Source organism: Mustela lutreola, chromosome 2, assembly GCF_030435805.1.
Source record: "Mustela lutreola isolate mMusLut2 chromosome 2, mMusLut2.pri, whole genome shotgun sequence".
NCBI classification, from domain to species: Eukaryota; Metazoa; Chordata; class Mammalia; order Carnivora; family Mustelidae; genus Mustela; species Mustela lutreola.
Window position 1 is genome coordinate 213,175,874 of NC_081291.1, and position 19,130 is coordinate 213,195,003.

General features: G+C 39.4%; 1 protein-coding gene across 14 annotated transcripts in view; it reads right to left on the reverse strand.

Annotated features, from left to right (window-relative positions):
• Positions 1 to 584: 584 nt before the first annotated feature.
• Positions 585 to 19,130, reverse strand: part of SYNJ1 (synaptojanin 1) — an 86,790-nt gene continuing 68,244 nt past the window's right edge. For 7 of the 14 annotated variants that reach the window (XM_059164600.1, XM_059164601.1, XM_059164599.1 and 4 more), the window contains 9 exons: positions 17,910 to 18,119; positions 16,869 to 17,009; positions 16,270 to 16,308; positions 14,541 to 14,588; positions 13,257 to 13,295; positions 13,050 to 13,120; positions 10,675 to 10,783; positions 10,226 to 10,443; positions 585 to 3,624 (listed from right to left, as the gene is read on the reverse strand). In XM_059164600.1, coding sequence (XP_059020583.1) covers positions 2,821 to 3,624; positions 10,226 to 10,443; positions 10,675 to 10,783; positions 13,050 to 13,120; positions 13,257 to 13,295; positions 14,541 to 14,588; positions 16,270 to 16,308; positions 16,869 to 17,009; positions 17,910 to 18,119 — 1,679 coding nt within the window. In that variant the 3' untranslated portion in view covers positions 585 to 2,820. Of the gene's footprint in view, positions 3,625 to 6,060; positions 6,085 to 10,225; positions 10,444 to 10,674; positions 10,784 to 13,049; positions 13,121 to 13,256; positions 13,296 to 14,540; positions 14,589 to 16,269; positions 16,309 to 16,868; positions 17,010 to 17,909; positions 18,120 to 19,130 lie in introns of all 14 variants that reach the window. The other 7 variants (XM_059164604.1, XM_059164603.1, XM_059164612.1 and 4 more) reach the window with 5 other exon arrangements.

Sequence of the window (19,130 nt, forward strand, 5' to 3'; positions counted from 1 at the left end):
TCTCTGTGCTCAGCAGGGAACCTGCCTGAGGTTCTCTCTCTCTCTCTCCCTCTGCCCCCCCCATGCTCACACTCTCTCTCTTGCTCTAAAATAAATAAAATCTTTTAAAAAATAAAAAGAATCAAGGCTACTGTCTTGAATAGCAATCATATAAGACTGAAAAAGTCAATACCCAGAAGAACTACCAGCCTTGGTCTTGAACTTTGGGTCTTCTTAGGTCAGTCTCTTATGCCTGGCTGTCCTTGGGCCAATCTCCCTTCTCCCCCCACTTGTCTCTTTTGCTGTGGGTGAAAAAATCATCGTTCCTGCTTCAGTGTTATTTTCAAGCCAAGAAGACTTGGAATGAGGGCCTCTCTTACAGAGTAAGTGCATAGACTTCTTAATGATGATTTATAGTCTCAGAATGTCTTCTTACTTCTAGAGTATTACATGGAGAAGTGAAACAGATGAAACAGGATCTTGAATTAAAATAACCTGATTTGACAATGCGAGTTAATCCCCAACTGTCATTAAACTTGGATACAAAAAGTTCAAAGAAAGTGGCTGAGAAAAATTCTTCCCTCTTGAGCAAAGCAGTCAGCATGGTAAAGACACGTATATTTATTTCATATGACAGCACATTTCACAGGATATGTACAGAATGTTGGTATACCACTGACTTTAATACTGTATTTCTATAAAGTATATAGTTATAAATATTGTATGCCACACAAGCAATAAAATTCTTACATATAAACAGCAATCTACTATAGAGAACAAAGAATTCACAAAGAGATCCTTAGTGTCTAATGTCTGCTCTGCTTTTAACAGAACTGGTAAATATTTTAATAACACAGAATAATGGCTAGTTATTTGCAGCATACCTTTGACTTTCAGAACTCTGTGTCCTTTCAGCAACATGCCAAATATAGTTTTCCTGATAAAGGCTGAGCTGCTGCCTGATATGTATATTGTAGACAGTAGTTTATACTCAATAGGAAACATTGCTCACAGAACCGCGATCTGCACTAGTGAAGTAGATAATGAATTCTGCTAAGGGAGAGCAAATACCATATACACTAATCACATAGATGTTAAAGCCACAGTTTCAACAAGTTAATTCACATTCTGAAGCACACTGCTTATAGTAATACTGCTGTTTAAAATATACTACTGCTGAAATGATTAGAACCCTCAAAAAGCACAATATAAAACTCACAAGAGTTATTTCTAACAGCAAATCTGGGCTGTCAACAGAGAGAGGATTACTTCTATAAATATAGTATTTTGATAACATTTGAGCATTTAGAAAAGTGCTTTTTTTCCTACTAGATTTGCTTTACATATTTGAGTGCAACTCAGTTTGCTGTGCTTTTCTCCATTTTACACAATCTTAGCCCGAATTCTATTTTCTGATATTCTCCCAATGTACCTCTCTGAAGGTTAAATGTGGACAATGGAATTTAGGTGGACATGTACAACTCTTTATATAAAAGGAACGTTAATATTAAGTCTTACCAGGTAAAGATGATTTTAACTTAACAAAACAACTATTGCCCAAGGAGTTTTCTTTTGGGGATTACTGAATGGTATCAAAATACTACACTGTGTAAAAATTCTGTGAACTTCATAAAATTAATAAAAGCAGGATCAGTTGCATACTGGCAGTGCAGGAGACAAAACCCACAGGTGATTTGAGGGGTGGCCTCTAATGATGTAAAGCAGCATCACGGAGCCTCTCAAGGGGACAGAGCACACACTCCAATTCCCCAGTTCCAAGCATTCTGAGTAGATCCCCAATTCCAGGCATTCTGAGGACTGCTGCCTTCCTGCTAACGAAGTTCCAGAGTGAAAGCAGCAAAGACGAAGTGTGGGAGGGAAAAGGGCGACATACACCTTAGTGCAGAGAGAGGGGAGTGCGTTTAGCTCTAAAATTTCTCATTAAACTTGGAGGTATGTGCCTTCCTGACAGATAAGGCCACAGTGCTTTTTTGTAAGAGCCGGAATGTCCATCCACAAAATCGACTGCTTCCAGCTGCAAGAACCCCCTCCCAGAGAGAAGCATTTGGGGGTGCTGGAGTGCAGTAACAAAGATGTGTGTGTTCAGAGGAGCAGGACGGAATGGCAGGACAATCTGGTAGTGAGATTCTAGGTTTGGAAAGAAAGTCAATGAAATGTCCAAATCTCATTTATAGCCATCCTTTCGGTAATGAAATACTGAAAAGCGAATTCTGTTAGAACTTTTAGGTAAAATCTGGTCTGAGTTACAGCCTAGAATTTAAGTTATGAGTTTTACAATTATATAAAAGTGTGTATATGTGTGTGTGTGTGTGTGTGTGTAGTGTATACACACACTTTTTTTTTAAAGCCATGCCTTTCAAAACTGTTTCAGTATAACTTTGATAGCTCTTTGGTGAATACTTGGAAACACCAATTGTTTTCAAGTACAAAAGAGCTGGCAGAAATGTCAGCTAGAAGTTTGGGGTTTTTGAGTTTCTTCAGAGAAGACTGGCAAAGAATTTCTGAATAAGGACTACTTTTTTTCCAAAGTAGTTTTGAGCACTGTTTGTGGCTACTACTCTCTCTTACTTATCCAAACAGAAACACACCAAAACTCCAGGTATTAATGAGAAGGACTTTTTTTCCTTATTTCCAATATACACATATTCCAACTCTGTACACATTAAATAGTGGTATTTTATGACAACATCAGTGCACTGAACAATTACTTATTGCACATAATGAATAACTAATGCCCAATTCTTTTGGCTCTAACCTGCCCAAACAAAACAAAACAAAACAAAACAAGACAAAAAAACAATTGTTTTCTATTGCATAACCTTATCTTTCTGTAAAATCTAGTGTAGGTGATGCCTTAGATGCCAAGGTTGTGAAAGGGGCTCCCGAAGGGGTGGTGGCAGGGGGGAGCAGAGTGACAGGAGGTGGAGGTGGTCTTCTTGATGGCAATGCACAGAAAGGAACACTTGTACCTTTATTCCAGTCATCATCAAAGGTCGTGCTGGAGCCAGAAAGTGAACTCGGCTGGTGATCCAGTAAGTCTGGACAAGCTAACTTTGACTTCCCTTTCACACCAAAGTCATCTTCTTCCTCGAAGGTTACCCATCCTTTTGGGTTGCTGATTTTTGCCGTGGACTGGCCCTGCAGATCAAAACTGTCCTTAAAACAATCCAGTGAAGATGCGGGCTTGCTACTGGTACGACCCAGAGGCTTCAGAGAAGGGAAAGGATTGTTAGCAACAGGCTCTTCTTTGGAGAGCCATGAAGTTGCCTCAGATTCTTGAGACTCGGCTCTAAATGGGTTTCCGGGAGTAGCGGTCCTGTCCGTAAAAGGATTTGTGCTGCTCAAGCTAGTAACAAATGGGTTTGGAGAATACCGCATATTTTCCTGGGATTTACTCCGGGCTGGAATTGGAGGCATGCAACTTACAGAACTCAAAGTAGTCACGTTACTTTGTGTTGCAGAAGGCAACTGAACCAACCCCTTTGGGTTTGGAGTTAGAACAGATGATGTTTGAACAGATAACTGAGGCTTGGATACAGCAAGCACATTAAATGACAGATCTTCTAACGGGTCACTCTTTAAGGGTGATTCCAGTCTGACAGCAGAGACTCCATTTGCTTTTACCTGAAAAGACAGCACTCAATAGTCAGGGGGAAAAAAAAAGGTAATATATAGTTTTTAACACCTCCCTTATGCTTCCTGTCTCAATTATTATTCATTCTGGAGGGGCAAGTATACAAACTTAAAAGTAAAAACGGCTTTGTGTAGTTCGTTACTCTGGTGGTTTCGGTAAGATGAAACAACTAAAACCTTATTCTTTAAAAACTCTCTACTAAATAAACCCTTTTATACACATTTTTTAAACCCCGAAGAAATTAAAAAGAGACTGTTCCGTTCATGCAAGTCCTAATATGATAAAATGGAGGTTCAGGATTAGCAAATGACATTTGCTCATGCCCTGTTCTATCAAATATTAGCACAAACTTCAGAAACCCATATCCAGAACTTACGCTAAATCTATACATTAGACTTCCAACACCGATCTATGATGATGATGTGGTTTCATTGTTCTTTTAAATATATTTTCATTTAAAGTTAATGTTACTATGGAAACTCAACTTCTCGAATGAAATGGATTTTATTAGTATATTTGTATTCATAAGCTAAAGACAACACATCTTTTCTATTTGGAAAAAAGAATTTTCGGAGCATTCTTTGCCTTTTAAGTTCTCCTTCATAGACCAAACAATGTGACAATATTCCTCAGTTGACCCTCTTCATCTTATGATAAAATGTTCCAAAACAGACGTGCTTATTAATAATCATACCCAGTGACCGTTTAAAAGCAGGGGGGTTAGCCCATTTTCTATTTGGTGTACTCTAAAACTGAGATGAGTGCAACACAGTCCTTTCTACGTGACAGAGTTGGCTGTGAACTGGGAGGAGGAGTGTTCCGAATTACTTCTTGGTCATAACAGGTGTGCACCCTGTGCCTAGCTCACAAAGAAACCAGTGGAAGTGGAGCGTGGCTATGAGCCTGAGCAAAGGCAACCTTTCTTATGGGAAGGAGAACCTTGGCCTTATCAGCAAATAAGCTCATCAGACGCTTCATTTTAATTTAAAAAATAGCAACTGTACGTACTTATTGAAACTAAAGAGATGACTTGGATATTGATGCCGTATTTAAAGAGAAGACAAACTTCAGGTTGGAAAGGGCAGGGGAGGGAGAATTTTAGCTCAAGCCCTGCAAGTAACAAAATGGAGCACTACCCGAAATGAATTCAGATAGTTGTGAAGTCAAAATAACGAAATGTTCATGAACTGCGCTGAAAAAGAGAACAGCAGTTCTTCCCCCAAAACATAATTGCATATTTTGAAACAGTAACTTGCTACTTTAACCATAGGGAAGGCTGTTCATTTGTATAAAGAAATCATGGATAATTACATTAAGTGAGTAACTTTCAAGTATATGATTGTTTTATTCAATTGTCCTAGGACATACTTTATAATTGAATAAACAAGCATGTTTATTTCAACTTAATATGATAATAAATTTGTACAAAAGTAAACATTTAACAGATGCAAAACTGTATTCTAAGTGTATTAAAGGTAAACATTTATATATGAAAATCTGCTTAAGAGAAATCTATTGGAGACATAAAAAATTACAATTAACTCTACATTACTGATAATCTCTGGATTATTACGATTAATACAACAAAATGGCAGTACCCAGTCGGGTCTGGGACCCAATTCTCCCATGGCAGATGAACAGTCCACAACACAGAAAGGAGAATTTTATGTTTTGCACACTTTAGAATAGCAGGCCCTTGGCAAGTGAATGCTCTACATTTAAATATCTTTATTTTTATATGCAAAAAAATTTGTTTTCAAAATATATTAAGTATAATTTGACAGAAGCAGGATCATTTTACCCAATAACACTTGAAATTACAATGAGAGCCACACCACCATTCACTGTATTAGAATTAAGTTATAATTTCAGCAGGATTTGTGAATTAACATTTTTAAAATGATGGTAGCTTTACAGAGAAAGGTGTTGGAAGGACCTTAAAATAATCCTATTATAATATTAACTTTTATCATTCTAAATCATCAGTTCTTCCTTACCAAAAATAATCCTGTTAGTAAAATTCTTTGAAAAAAAAATTCCCAAAAGAAACCCAAGAAAAAAGGTTGACTTTTCTATTTATGTACTAATGCCATTATTAAAACCATGACCCAGTTTGGTCTTGCCAAACAGACTTTCTAATACCTAAAGCTTACCTTCTTGGAGTTATACTTTTTAGTTTTGTTAATTTTCATAAAAAAAAAAAAAGCAAAAAAATGGTAAATCATTAACAAGAACTAAAATGGTTCCTAAAAATTCGAAATATTAAGAAAAAAAAGCACGTTTATGGTATGATAATAGAATTTATTAATGTGGACAGGTGGTTTTAAAAATGGGTGAGACTTTAGATGTATGAAGCAAAAGATTCATACATCTAATGTGCTAAGACAGATGAAAAGCACAGATAAGATTGAGAAAGAGTCCAATACCTGTTACCCTGATGCTTGCTCCTGCTTTGAGAAAGGGAACACAGACATCAAAGGAGAGCGTTAGGAGGACAATCTGAGACCAACCGGCAACCCTAACAATTCAGTCTTCAAAATGCTTTTATGTCTGTATTATACACAGAACCTGAGGGCGGCAAAATGTGCAGGTCACAGCATGCGTTCAAGAGACAACTCTAATTTCTTTTGTAATTTTGCATTAAAAAAATGTATCGTTAAATTCGGGCTCAAACTTCAGTTCTGTCAGAGGCGGATGACTAGCCACTTCCAAATTTTGTTCCTACAAAAGTAATATCCCAAATAGGTTTGGGATCTCTAAGAAAAGCAGTCTAATGTCCCCCTGCCGCTGCCAAGTCCTACGGTGAAGCCCTAACTCTCAGTGGGATGGTGTTCGGAGGTGGGGCCTCTGGGGGGTGACTGGGGTTATTTGAGGCCAGGAGGGTGGGGACTCGTGAGGGATCTGTGCCCTCATGAAAGGACATGTCAGAGAGCTGGCTCTCTCCCCCTCTGTGAGCACACAGCGAGAAGCAGTCTGCAAGCTGGGAAATGAACCCTCACCAGAACCCAGCTGTGTTGGTATCCTGATCTCAGACTTCAAGCCTCCAGAGCTCTAAGAACACACATTCCTGTGGTTTCAGCCACCCCGTTTTTGTTACAGCAGCCCAGGAAGAGGACAACAGCCACAAGACAGCCCATGGGGTTATCACCATGAGAGAAAAGTACTTTGTAAAGGTACTACCCTATTGAAAAATCAGTATTTATTTTAACAAAATGACCAGGATCCAGGCATATTCTATATTAAGCAAATTTTTAGAAGGATGATAACACTATCATTAATTCACCTCAGAATTTATTTGTGGTAAGGTACAACAAAATAAAAAGCCAGAGCCTATTTTTGTTGTTTAAAAATGAAATAATCTTTCCATAACACAGCAGTATTTTTTTTAATACAGTCTCAAAAACAGTTTTGAGCAAATCTTCCCCAATATCTAAAGCTTACCTTATTTTAAAATATCAAAACTCATTTTTACAATTGAGGAAATCACCACTCTGAAGTATATTAAACGTGAATAGAGTTTCCTGATTACTAAACATGAAGACTCCTGAATTTAAACGAGTACTTTTTCGATGATGTCAGTCAGGGCTACGTGTCTTGGCTTTGGCACTGAGAGAAGAGGGTCGGAGGTATTGACTAGATCCAGAATGCTGAGATTTCCTACATGGTCTCTTCCATGGTCTTCCCTCCCTGTCAGCTCTCAGGACTACAGTATAGCAGTGAGGCTGTTCCTTCATCTCTGGCTGAATTTCCTGACTTCCAGTTCTTAGATGACAATCAGATGACTAAGGTGCCAGATGTCAGGCAGAGAAGGAAGGCATTTCTACATTTTGTACATGTTATATAGTCATCTGCATTGGACAAATCTTCTCTGTAGAAAATTATAGAGTCAAAGACCATTTAAATAATAATAAAAAGGAAAGCTGAGCCATGTATGTTTTTATGTTTTAAATACCTTGTAGATTTGGAGCAAAATTAATAACAAAGACTTGTAAAAATTACATATTACCAAAATATCAGATACATCCTATTTTAAATTCTTATCGTTTTCAACCTATAGCTCTGGGAGATTTTTAAATTTTAGGCATTTAATATTTTTTGAATAGGCATTATTTTTATGGTTCAAAATCCAAGAGGTACGAGAAGCTAAAATGCCTCCCTTCCTTCCCAACCCCCAGCACTCTCCTCTCCGTGGAGGAAATGAACCACTCTGTGATCCTTTCCGAAGACAAGCCTGCACACAAACAAGACCCCCTGCTCCCCCAAGAGAGAAAAGTGTGTGTGTGTAATGTTTGGAGGAATCTGGTATCAACGACTAAAGTAAAAAGAATATTTAGAATTTAAAACAAACATCTTTGGTAGTTTCAAAGAAGTGGATAATACAAGATTCGAGGAGAATGTTCTCTACCAGGCCACACAGGAAGCACATGCTGTCTGCCCCCAAATCACCACACCCATTCCGATGAAAAACAGAAATCAAAACAACAGAAAATGACCTAAGAAAATGATAATGCGGGGCGCCTGGGTGGCTCAGTGGGTTGGGCTGCTGCCTTCGGCTCGGGTCATGATCTCAGGGTCCTGGGATCGAGCCCCATATCAGGCTCTCTGCTCCGCAGGGAGCTTGCTTCCTTCTCTCTCTCTGCCTGCCTCTCTGCCCACTTGTGATCTCTGTCTGCCAAATAAATAAATAAAATCTTAAAAAAAAAAAAAAAAGGAAGCAAAATGATAATGCAGTAGTCATGGGAATATTCGCCCTATGGTACATCCGTGTTGTTTTCTACTGAAAACTGCAATCTTACTGAACAGTTGGCTCTTTCTCGAGTTTTCCAGAGTAGTGTATCTATGTTCATACTGGTCTAAGAATACTTAAACCGTTACAGACTTAGGAATTAAGGTTCACTTTTACTATAAAATAGAGGCTCACTTCCTCTCTTAAAAAAGTAGTAGAAAGCTCTAAGATGGCTAGTTTGAAAGTTTTTTGCTTTCCAATTACATCTAAAAAAAGTTTATTCAACATTCCTTTGGGTATTCCAATAAAGTTAAAAAAAATTGTTCTTTAAGATTTACTTATTTGAGAGAGAAAGAGAGGGTGTGCGTGTGTGCATGGGGAAGGGGCTGACAGAGAGGGAGAGAACCTCAAGCAGCCTCCCCATGAGTGCAGAGCCCGAGATGGGGCTGGATCTCAAGAACCTGAGGTCACGATCTAAGCCAAAATCAAGAGTCTGGTGCCCAACCGACTGAGTCACCCAGGCACCCTGCCCTCCAATTACATAAAAACAAAACAAAACCAAAAAAAACAAGAGTACACATTTACAAGAAAATGAGAAGAAAAATTCAGGACTCACTAAAAGGGGACTGGAAGAGAGAAAGGAATAGTGGACATTTGTGGTTTGAAGGATTTCTACAGTGTTTTATATATCACAAATGTCCTCAATTTTCTGAACTAAAAAAATGTAGAATACTTTATGCTATTCATCAGCTTAAGAGAACATTTTATTTCTCTCAATTATATATACTTCTTGAGTTTTTACAAAGGTGACCAACTGTCTGGGAAAGAGCTGAGTGTTAGCAATAGTCATTTTAAGACCCATGTTTACTTTAATATCTGTATTTCACTACATAAAAGCCCAAGAAGCTGTTGACTTCTGCCTACTAGCTGGACATCTCCAGATATCTGAAAAAATAGATACAAACTATTATTTATAAATGTGCCTAAGAGGCATTTGCCAATGTGTACTATTTGTGTGTTTTAGATATTCACAAAGTTTAAAAGCAGACTTCTAAAGCTTTACTCATTTCTTTGGCCTTGATGGCATTTTCAAGTTAAAACTTTGGGATAAAATAAATTGTAAGGCTGGACAACAAAAAGTGTTCTTACTAAGCACGAATTTTAACTATTTTACCAGAATGTATATAACAAAGTAAAATCACATCCAATAAAGTAGAGCAATTTAACTTGCATGACGACCCCTGTATAAAAATAACTGTATGCACACACCACAAGTCTTTCCAGTGTGAAGTCAGGTCGGTAGAGCAAAAGTCCTTGTGATCCTCTGATTTTCACCCATGAAGGCAATGGCAATGCTTTCTATGCAACACTAATGAGGTGACCTCATTCTTTGGATGGTTTCTACTTGGTCATTGAGCACACAGCCAAAACATCTAAACTGGTCCAATGACTGACCCGGAAACACCTGAGGACCCCAGGGCCCACTCCGCCACAGAGAAGGACTACCAGTTGCCACTGGAGGAACCAAAGGATTATTCTCTGCTTGCTGGAAATTCACCACACTGCCAAATGGTAAGGCATCTCGTTCCAGAAAGTGAAAGCACAAACTAATATACTAGCTGTGAACAACGAGAAAAATACACTCCTGTTCGTCCTAATATATTAACTATCCAAAATAAAATGTGCATTTAAAAAAATGAAAAAGTCACAAGCACTGTAAATATTAACAAGATAAAATAGCCCGGGAACCACTTGGAAATGCCCTCGAGACCCTGATTTCAAGCTTGCTCTCTGAGAACCCCTGATCTCAGCAAAGACTACGCCAGAGGCTTTTTAGGGCGATCTTGTTCATCTGCGGGCCTTACCTGTGGTTGTGAGGAAGGCTCCGAAGGCAAGCTGTGGGACGACCTGCTGCGAGGGGGTGGCTGAGGCGGCGTTTCCAAGTTGGGCTGGGCGGCAGGCTGAGGCGAAGGGGCCGCGACAGGGACAAGAGGCTCCTGCAGCTTCTGACCAGGTGGGGGCGGAGACGGCTGCACAGGCAGGGCAGCCTGAGGCTTCAGCGGTTCAGGAAGAAGAACAGATCCTACACAATGAATTTTCAGATGTTAGGTATTTTCAGAAAAACATATTCTGTTCTTCCTGCTGTGAGGTGTTGGGTGTTCTTGTCCCCCGCTCCCCCTCCGAGCAGCCTCATTTCTTGCTGCCGGGAGAAGGAAGGGCGTCTCTACCTGAGTACGTTGCGGCAGGTGAGAGGAGGGGAAAAGGGCACGTGAAAATTTCAGAATGCAACTAGAATCTCTGATACGGGGTCTACCTTTCGCCACTTCTGGTGGTTTGCTTTGGCCTTCAGGGGTCAGTCTGCCAGCAGATGCCCGAGCATGGCTCTGCGGGGCACTGATCACTCCAGCACGGGGCGGAATAGTCTAAAAATGGGGAAAAAAAAAAACCATTTGAGACATTTACTCAGCCCAGGCGCCCCACCACAGACACGTTAATGCGGGGTGTAATATTATATGCGATAAAGGACTTTTAGGGTGGGTGTTAACTAGACAGCTACAACAGGAAAGACAAAGCTTTCTGTCTCAGAAATGCTCTACCCGTTTCTTACTAGGAATTAGAAGCGGTTTCATCAGAAGCAGCCCCTGCTCTTCTCTGAGAGCTCTAGCTCCAGGGTCCCACAACTAAGCAAGGGCCCCCATCCAGTGCCAGGCACCACTGGACAAGCCACTGGTTCTAGTTTTCATCTTCTTTTATTACTTACTTGTTAGATTCCAGAGAAAATGTTCATTTGGGTAAATATTAGAGTAATTTCGTGTGTACAAGAACAAAAGCTAAACACAGAAAACCCCAGATTTACAGGGAAGGGAAAAGCCCAGTGGCACCATCCACGCCCGGACTCTTCTTACCTTCAGAACCAGTTAGTACACTGACTCCTATCATAAATGTTCTCCCTTGCGATCCGGCTATAAAATTCTTCTTCTCAAAGGATGACTTTCTATCCTCATTAATTACTGAGATAATGCCTTAAAAAGCTGCCCAAACACACTGCCATCTCATAAACTTTGAGATTCTAAGTTATTTAGGGACCATAAATACTGAAGGACATCACTTTTGTTCAAATAATAAAGTATGTGTGTGTGTGTTTGTATATATTTTATATATATATATATATATATATATATATATATATATATATATACATATATTTTAAGGAAGGAAAATTCTTACAAAACTTTATTCACCATGAATTTTTCTACACTTCTAAAGACTTTTCTGTAAAACAGAAAGCTTTGGTTTAGTGTCAGTTAATACTATGGCAATAAAACACATCACCATGAGAGACTATGGACTCTGAAAAACAATCTGAGGGTTTTGAAGGGGTGGGGGATGGGAGGTTGGGGTACCAGGTGGTGGGTATTACAGAGGGCACAGATTGCATGGAGCACTGGGTGTGGTAAAAAAAAATAATGAATACTGTTATGCTGAAAATAAATAAAAAATAAATTAAAAAAAAAAACACATCACTTACTATCCTTGATGGCTATAGTCTTAGTTTCAGAGAATCATTTGCTCTACCTTATACCTAGCATCTCACTTTTTTGTTTTTATTAACATATAATGTATTATTTGTTTCAGGGATACAGGTCTGTGAATTATCAGTCTTACACAACTCACAGCACTCACCATAGCACATACCCTCCCCAATGTCCATCATCCAGCCACCCCATCCCTCCCCCTCCACTCCCTAGCAACCCTCAGTTTGTCTCTTATGCTTTGTCTCCCTCCCGATTCCAACTTATTTCATTTTCCCCTCCCTTCCCACAACGATCTCCCCACTCTGCCTCTCAAATTTCTTATATCAGAAAGATCATGTGATAATTGTCTTTCTCTGATTACTTATTTTGCTTAGCATGATACCCTCTAGTTCCAAGCACGTTGTTGCAAATGGCAAGATTTTGGCTTTTTGATGACTAAAAAGTATTCCTGTGTGTGTGTGTGTGTGTGTGTGTGCGCGCGACATCTTCTTTATCCATTCATCTGTTGACAGACATCTTGGCTCTTTCCATAGTTTGGCTATTATGACATTGCTGCTCTAAAAACTGGGGTGCACATGCCCCTTCGGATTACTACATTTGTATCTTCTGGGTAAATAGTAGTAGTGTAATTGCTGGCTCATAGGGTAGCTCTATTTTCAACTTTCTGAAGAACCTCCATACTGTTTTCCAGAGTGGCTGCACCAGCGTGCATCCCCACCAACAGTGTAGGAGGGTTCCCCTTCTCTTTATTCTCACCAACATCTGTTTTTTCTGACTTGTTAATTTTAGCCATTCTGACTGGTGTGAGGTGGTACCTCACTGTGGTTTGGATTTGTATTTCCCTGAGGCCGAGTGATGTTGAGCACTTTTCATGTGTCTGTTAGCCATTCGGATGTCTTCTTTGCAGAAATGTCTTGTTCATGGCTTCTGCCCATTTCTTGATTGGATTATTTGTTCTCTGGGTGTTTGTTATCTTTGAAGAGTTAATGTTATCCTTAAAGGGTACCCTGGAGGTCATCAAGTGCCTTTCCCTCATTTTAGAGTTGAGGAAACTAGGCCCTGACACGTGGTTTCCTGAGATAACACACCCTACTGACAGTAAACCAGAACCCAGACCCTAAACCCACTGGCCCTCAGGCTAGGTGTTGCCTACCGGTCTGGCTGCACTGTATCCAGCAGGTCCTGGGCCTGTGAGTCCTGCCTGAGGAGAAGGCTGATTGCGTCCTGAAACAAAGACATCACACCATGTGTTTAAGTTTTTTTTTTTTTTAGAGAAAGAAATAAGAACCCATGTACTTCTATCCCAAGTGTCTACATGGTCCAGTTTTAAGGTTAAGGAGCTAAATTCAAGTGTTTTTACCTATATTATCTTTCCGTGTAGTTCCAGGGCTTTTGGGTGCTTTGAAGCATGAAGGGGAAAAGAAACGAGTCATAAGTAAGCAATCAAGCAACACTGCGTAACATCAGTTGGCTGTTCTGTTTCATTACCAGCACAGATGGGGGCATGAGATGGGAACCAAACGTTTGAATAACGATGAAGGCTACTATCTGTCCTGAAGGAAATGCCCCAAAAGAGAGAAAAATTAGAATACTCAGAATGACATTCATGCGAGACAACTTAGCCCTCAATCTGATCTCTCACTCACAGGGTGACTTCTAAGGTGACCTTCCCAACAGAGTTCTCTCCTGTGAACCTTGAAAACATAAGGTCAGCTTGTGTGAATGGCGGCAAGATGTGACCCTACTACCTCTGCTCCCCAGCATACAGAGCATTTTCTAGGTTATATCAGGGGCTCCTAACAACCCTGTTTTAGAGCTTTGTGCTGTAGCTATCACTGTGGATAAAGGAATCTTATGATGAGGTATTTTAGAGTTCTACAACAAAATCCTCTGATTAAAGTAGAAGGAAGGCACATCTCACAACTAAGTATTTGCCTTATGGAAGACAGTGTTAATATGCAGTTCAAATTCACTAGAAAGATATTAGACAAACGAAATGAAATAAATCACTCTGGGGGCCAAAAAGAGCATGGGGGACTATTATGGGTGGCATTTCAAATTTAATATTTTTTAAAGGAAATTCAAGTGCAATTGTCATATTAAATACATCAGCCCTTTGATAACTATAATCTTAATGAATGGCTTTTAGTCTAAATGATCTTTTAAGCAAATTTAGTTCAGCATCATTATACATAAAAAATTTATGTTATTTGAAATTACCCACGAAATACTTATTCTTGGACCTGAATTAATAGGGTTTCAGGATAATTATTAATTTTTAAAACTGCAGAGTTGGTATAGTACATTTCTAAATGTTTGACTTACTCTGAAAATAATTTTGAAAGGCATTTTTCTTAAAATAACACTGTACAGTAATTCCACATCCTAAGTAGATATGAAATAGATACAAAACAGAGTGCAATACAACGTAAGAATCATAGGGAAATTAACTGGGTAGCCCGTTAGGAACGATCCACAACACGGAATGAGAAGAGAAAAAGTACGAGGTTACACGGCGTACACGGAGGAGGGGGAGGTTTACGGGCAGACTAAGGACAGATTTAGTGTGCCTTTAACACACTGGGGGGCTGACATTTAGCAGTGAGATGAGAGGTCTGTTTCTATGATGCAGAAGTCTTGTTACCTTCCATCTCTCGCCTAGCTGCCCCAGGACTGGGAGGGGCTCCAACACCTTTTCAGAGAAAGAACAGAAGCTGTATATTGCTCAGGGCCCACAGCACAGAACAATTCCTGCATCCAACTGACTTTTGCTAAAAGGTTCTTTCACTGCTTTAACTTCTTCAAAGATATTAATACAAACCAAAGTGACTTCAGAAGCCTAGCCGAAACCCCAAGGCCTCCCCTTCCTCAAACAGGATAGAAAGGCAATGACAATTTTCTTTTTACATCAGGTTACAAGCTCTGGGGAATTTTAAAATCTCTTAATGAAAGCCTTGGCTTTATGATCATCTCATTATATTCAGTTATACCACTAATAAAAGCTCTAATATTTCACAGTCAAAAAGGAAAAAGAAATCACAGATCGATTTCATTTTAAATTCCTATGGGACTATATTAGTTTCTTAGAAGTTAGTTTTTGATGCATTATTTTAAGAAAACTCTAAAGGTACTGTAATGACTTTCTCTAAGTTATTGCCTTAAAGGAGTTATTAGTTTATAGGGTTCAAAAAGTAAGGTGCAAACATTGCCTACAAAAGAATTATGAAAAGAAGCAGTTTTTAAAAACTAAGTCAGATTTTAGGTTAAGTTTGATATAACTTTTCACAAATTCATTTAAAAATGTATTTATTTTCTGCAGGTTGCTTTCCTAATTGAAGGAAGAGGATAATTAGGTGTTATCATTAAAATATAAATAAAAGCAGGAGTTTAAAATGGGGACAATTAATTTTTTTTTGTAAGTTGATGGAAAAGTTATTGTCCAGCAGCATTCTGCAGAAGCTATCAGGCTGAAATAATTGAGCTTTTATACAAAGTCCTTAAGATCAAAATATAAGCAGAGACAGCCTGGGATAACATGTGAGTCGGTCAGCAACGGCATTAGGCAGCCGGAGTAGAAACAGAAGGACCACACACGTATAGGGAGTGCACCTTAACAGTAGTAACAGTGGATCTGTAAAGGCTCTTCTACGGAACTATGATCACTTGGCTCATCCTCTCCTGAGAACTAGATTAAATGAACTTATCAAATACACACATTTAACTGACTTTTGTGAGAAATTTTCTTGTAAACCAAAGTACACTTTTTTTAAAAAGACCCATTTGTTAATAAACATTTCCTTATTGTAAAAAATAAAATCATTCTCATGTTAAAAAAAAAGCGAAGCATGAGTTTTATGACAAGTTATGATAAAGCCATGCAAAATGAAAGATATATTTCAGAAAATCATAGCTTCAATTTGCATTGCTAGGAAATTTTGCTAATCACTAGATTTGCTAAATTCCTAGAAAAGGAAAGTACTAGAGCATCACTAAGCAAATACTTGGAAAACGTTCTATATTTACTATACCTGAATTTCTTTTGAAATTAAAGTGATTTGGGGGAATTAAATCTGTATAACCAACCTAACTATATTTATTAAGAAAAAGCATTATCAGTATTTGATTGGTAATTTAACTATGTCCACCTGGAGAATGGAAGCCTGTAACAAGTTGGCTCATTAGTAAAATTAAACTCTGATCTTTTACTTAACAGGAAAACAATGGAAGTTTGGAGCTCTTTTTTACTTGAAGTATAAATATCATTCACTTTGGCTTTTACCAAACAAATCTAAAATGTCTTTCCATTACAGGGATCAAATTCTAAAAGATGAATAAACCAATATGCATGTATTGTAACAAATATAAACAGTTACCTCCGAATTCTTTTCTAGCAGGTGCAGGACTCCTAGCCCCTTATAGTTCATAAGAAAATATGCAGCAGAAAGGAAAGGACATTAAATAAAGAACTGAAATGTCAAAGATTTACTACAGTATTCATGATGTTAAATATCACGTAGGATCTACATACTAGTATCTTGGTACTATAAAAAAGCTATTATTTAAGGCAAATATTTTTAATAACTTAAGTAATGGCACTATACTCACTTAAAAAGAATATTTAAGCAAATACATAAAACTTTATTACAAATAAGTATATGTATGTTCTTCAGTTCTAATTATATATTTTACAAAAATTCATACAACTACATCAAATTAGCAAAAGCAAAACAAACATTTCATGCATACCGGTAAGAGGGCAGCTAGAAAAACCCATTACAGAAATCTAGTCGGGAGACACTCTTTCTACCTGTGCCACTGCTCCTACGTGTTCCTCAGAGAAAGGCTCAGGCAGTAGCAATAATGATCGAAAAACAGTAAAATCCAGAAGCTCGAAGTCTGAAGACATGCAAAACATTTTAAAATCAAATGGAGGAAGATTTTCAATCTAGCAGAAGTGGAACTCAATTGTTACCTGAAGGAGGAGGTGGTCTCTGGGGGGGAGCAGGGCGTGCAGGAGGGGCAACCGGGCGGGGAGGAGGAGGCCTCTTGGGCTCTAGGGGCTGAGAATCTCTTTGCTGCTGCTGGGCTGCTGGTAGAGTGTCAAGGGGAGAACCTAAAGAAGTACACGAGGTAAGATCAGGTTCCATGTGGGTGTGAACACAAAGGTATGGTACTTCCCAATACCTATGATGAATTCTCAATCCTGCTCATTTTCTCCCTTTGTAGTGTAGCGTACTGACAAGCATTTTTATTATCAATAACGTAAGCAGTTCTGCCATTAAATTCCCCTCTGGTATCACAGAAGCAATGATGCTTGCTCCACGTGACGCCTTATCTAGACCACAGGTGCTGGGAGCTGATTTACTGAGTGGCCCGATCAAGAGGGCACAAAGCGTTGGTCGAATAAGGTCATTTGCAGTCTACTGGCCCATACAGAGAAGAAAAAAGGAGTCTCTTCTTTTCTTTACACCTTGGCTTATCTTGAACTAATCTAATGAAGCCAGTCCTCTGAGAGTTGTATGGGAGAACTGGAGAAATTTATGAAATGCAGGACAGCTTCTGGAGATGTTGGTAAGCACAGAACAGTGATTTAGTCATGCCACATAACAACTTCCAGGACAAATCTTCCAATTCTGAAGGATTAATGACTCTTAAATTTGAATTCAAAAAATTTTTTTGTCTCTTTTTGCTTCATACCATAATATAGGTTATGTCTAGGTTATATATATATAGACAGACAGTTAAGCCCAGATGGTTTTGAGTGCTTACTCTAATAGAAAAACAACAATTTTAAGAGCTGGATAAACCTGAACTCATAGAAAAAAAGGTTTAATGAAAACCACATCTAATGAAAGTGATGATGAGTTTCCTTTCCACTTAGTGCTTACCATCTACAGGTTTCCTCTTTTGTATGCACAGAAAACACAGATCCAAAGGCATCAGAGATTTGACCATCTAAAATCAAACAGATCAGCTAGGGCAAGTCACAGAAAACTTGAAAGAAAATACATACTTTGTAAAGTTGGGTGCCCCGGAGTTCTCGATGGTGCTCGACTTGGTCTTACGGGAAGGGATGGTACGGGGCCCTCTGATATGGTTGGTGACTGGCAGGGGCTGGTCCGGGGTGAAGAGCTCGGTGAAGTGCCAAGGCCAGAACTTGAAGACAGCTGGAGATGCTGGGGAAGAATTTCCTCAACTTCAGCACTGTAGTCATCAACATCACCTAAGGAAACAAGGTTATTAAAATTAGCACCATTTTCACTTTCTCAGAGGTTTGTTTTCACCAATCTCAGAGGTTTGTTTTCAAGGGGTTCATTATAACACTGCAAACATGTAGAGGTTAAGCACAGAGACATATATAAAACACTTACATGTACAGAACTAGAACTAGTGTAAAACACCCTTATAGATCATGTAACTAAGGAGAGTGACTACCTCAGAGCACCAGGATGCCCGTGGAGACCAACACCTGGAGTGGCGCTGACACAACAGCTTCCAGTGTTCCAAGGAGCAGTGATCTCAGCATTGGCTGACTCCAAAGTTTACTGCTCTCCTTCCAAACCTTCCTACTTTCTCCATGGAACTGCTCCCTCCCCACTGCTCTCAACTCAGCCCCAGCCCTAACTGGTAGACAGACGGCAGACGGGCTCTCAGACAGCTCCATGCCCTTCCCCGAAAGTCTCTTCATGCTCCTTCCCCTGTGCTCTCCTGGGGCCTCCCCATGTCCCTCCTTCTCAGGGTTGGAAAGGAGAGTCAGGGTCCCCTTGCAACCTGATTCCGATTTCAGAACATTAAACCTCCGATCCTGACCTCTAAGGGCTACTTCTTGGAGGCTATGCCTGCAGGAATTTATGTTAATGCTCCCACATTCCCTTGCTGCCATAATCTCCAGCCTGCTCTGGCGGTGACTTGAACCCATGCGTCAAGGACTAAGCAGAGAGCAGCAGGATAGTCGTGTCCTACCATCTCTCTGGGTGACATCAAAATCCATGTAGAAGACACATCAACAGCTGAAAACCCTTGGTCTTGTCCTTACGCTCTCTTCCACTCAAACACACACAGCCCTCCCAGGTGCACTAGCTCTGACACATTACTCCAACCCTAGTTCCCAGCCTTTGAGTTTTCTCCTGCAGTGACTCTTCCCTCTTGAGACTTTATCAGGATCCAGGCCTTTGATCCCTCTCCTTTTAGCCCCTGTGCCATTCTGCTTCTCCGAATCTGTCTTCGGCTTCAG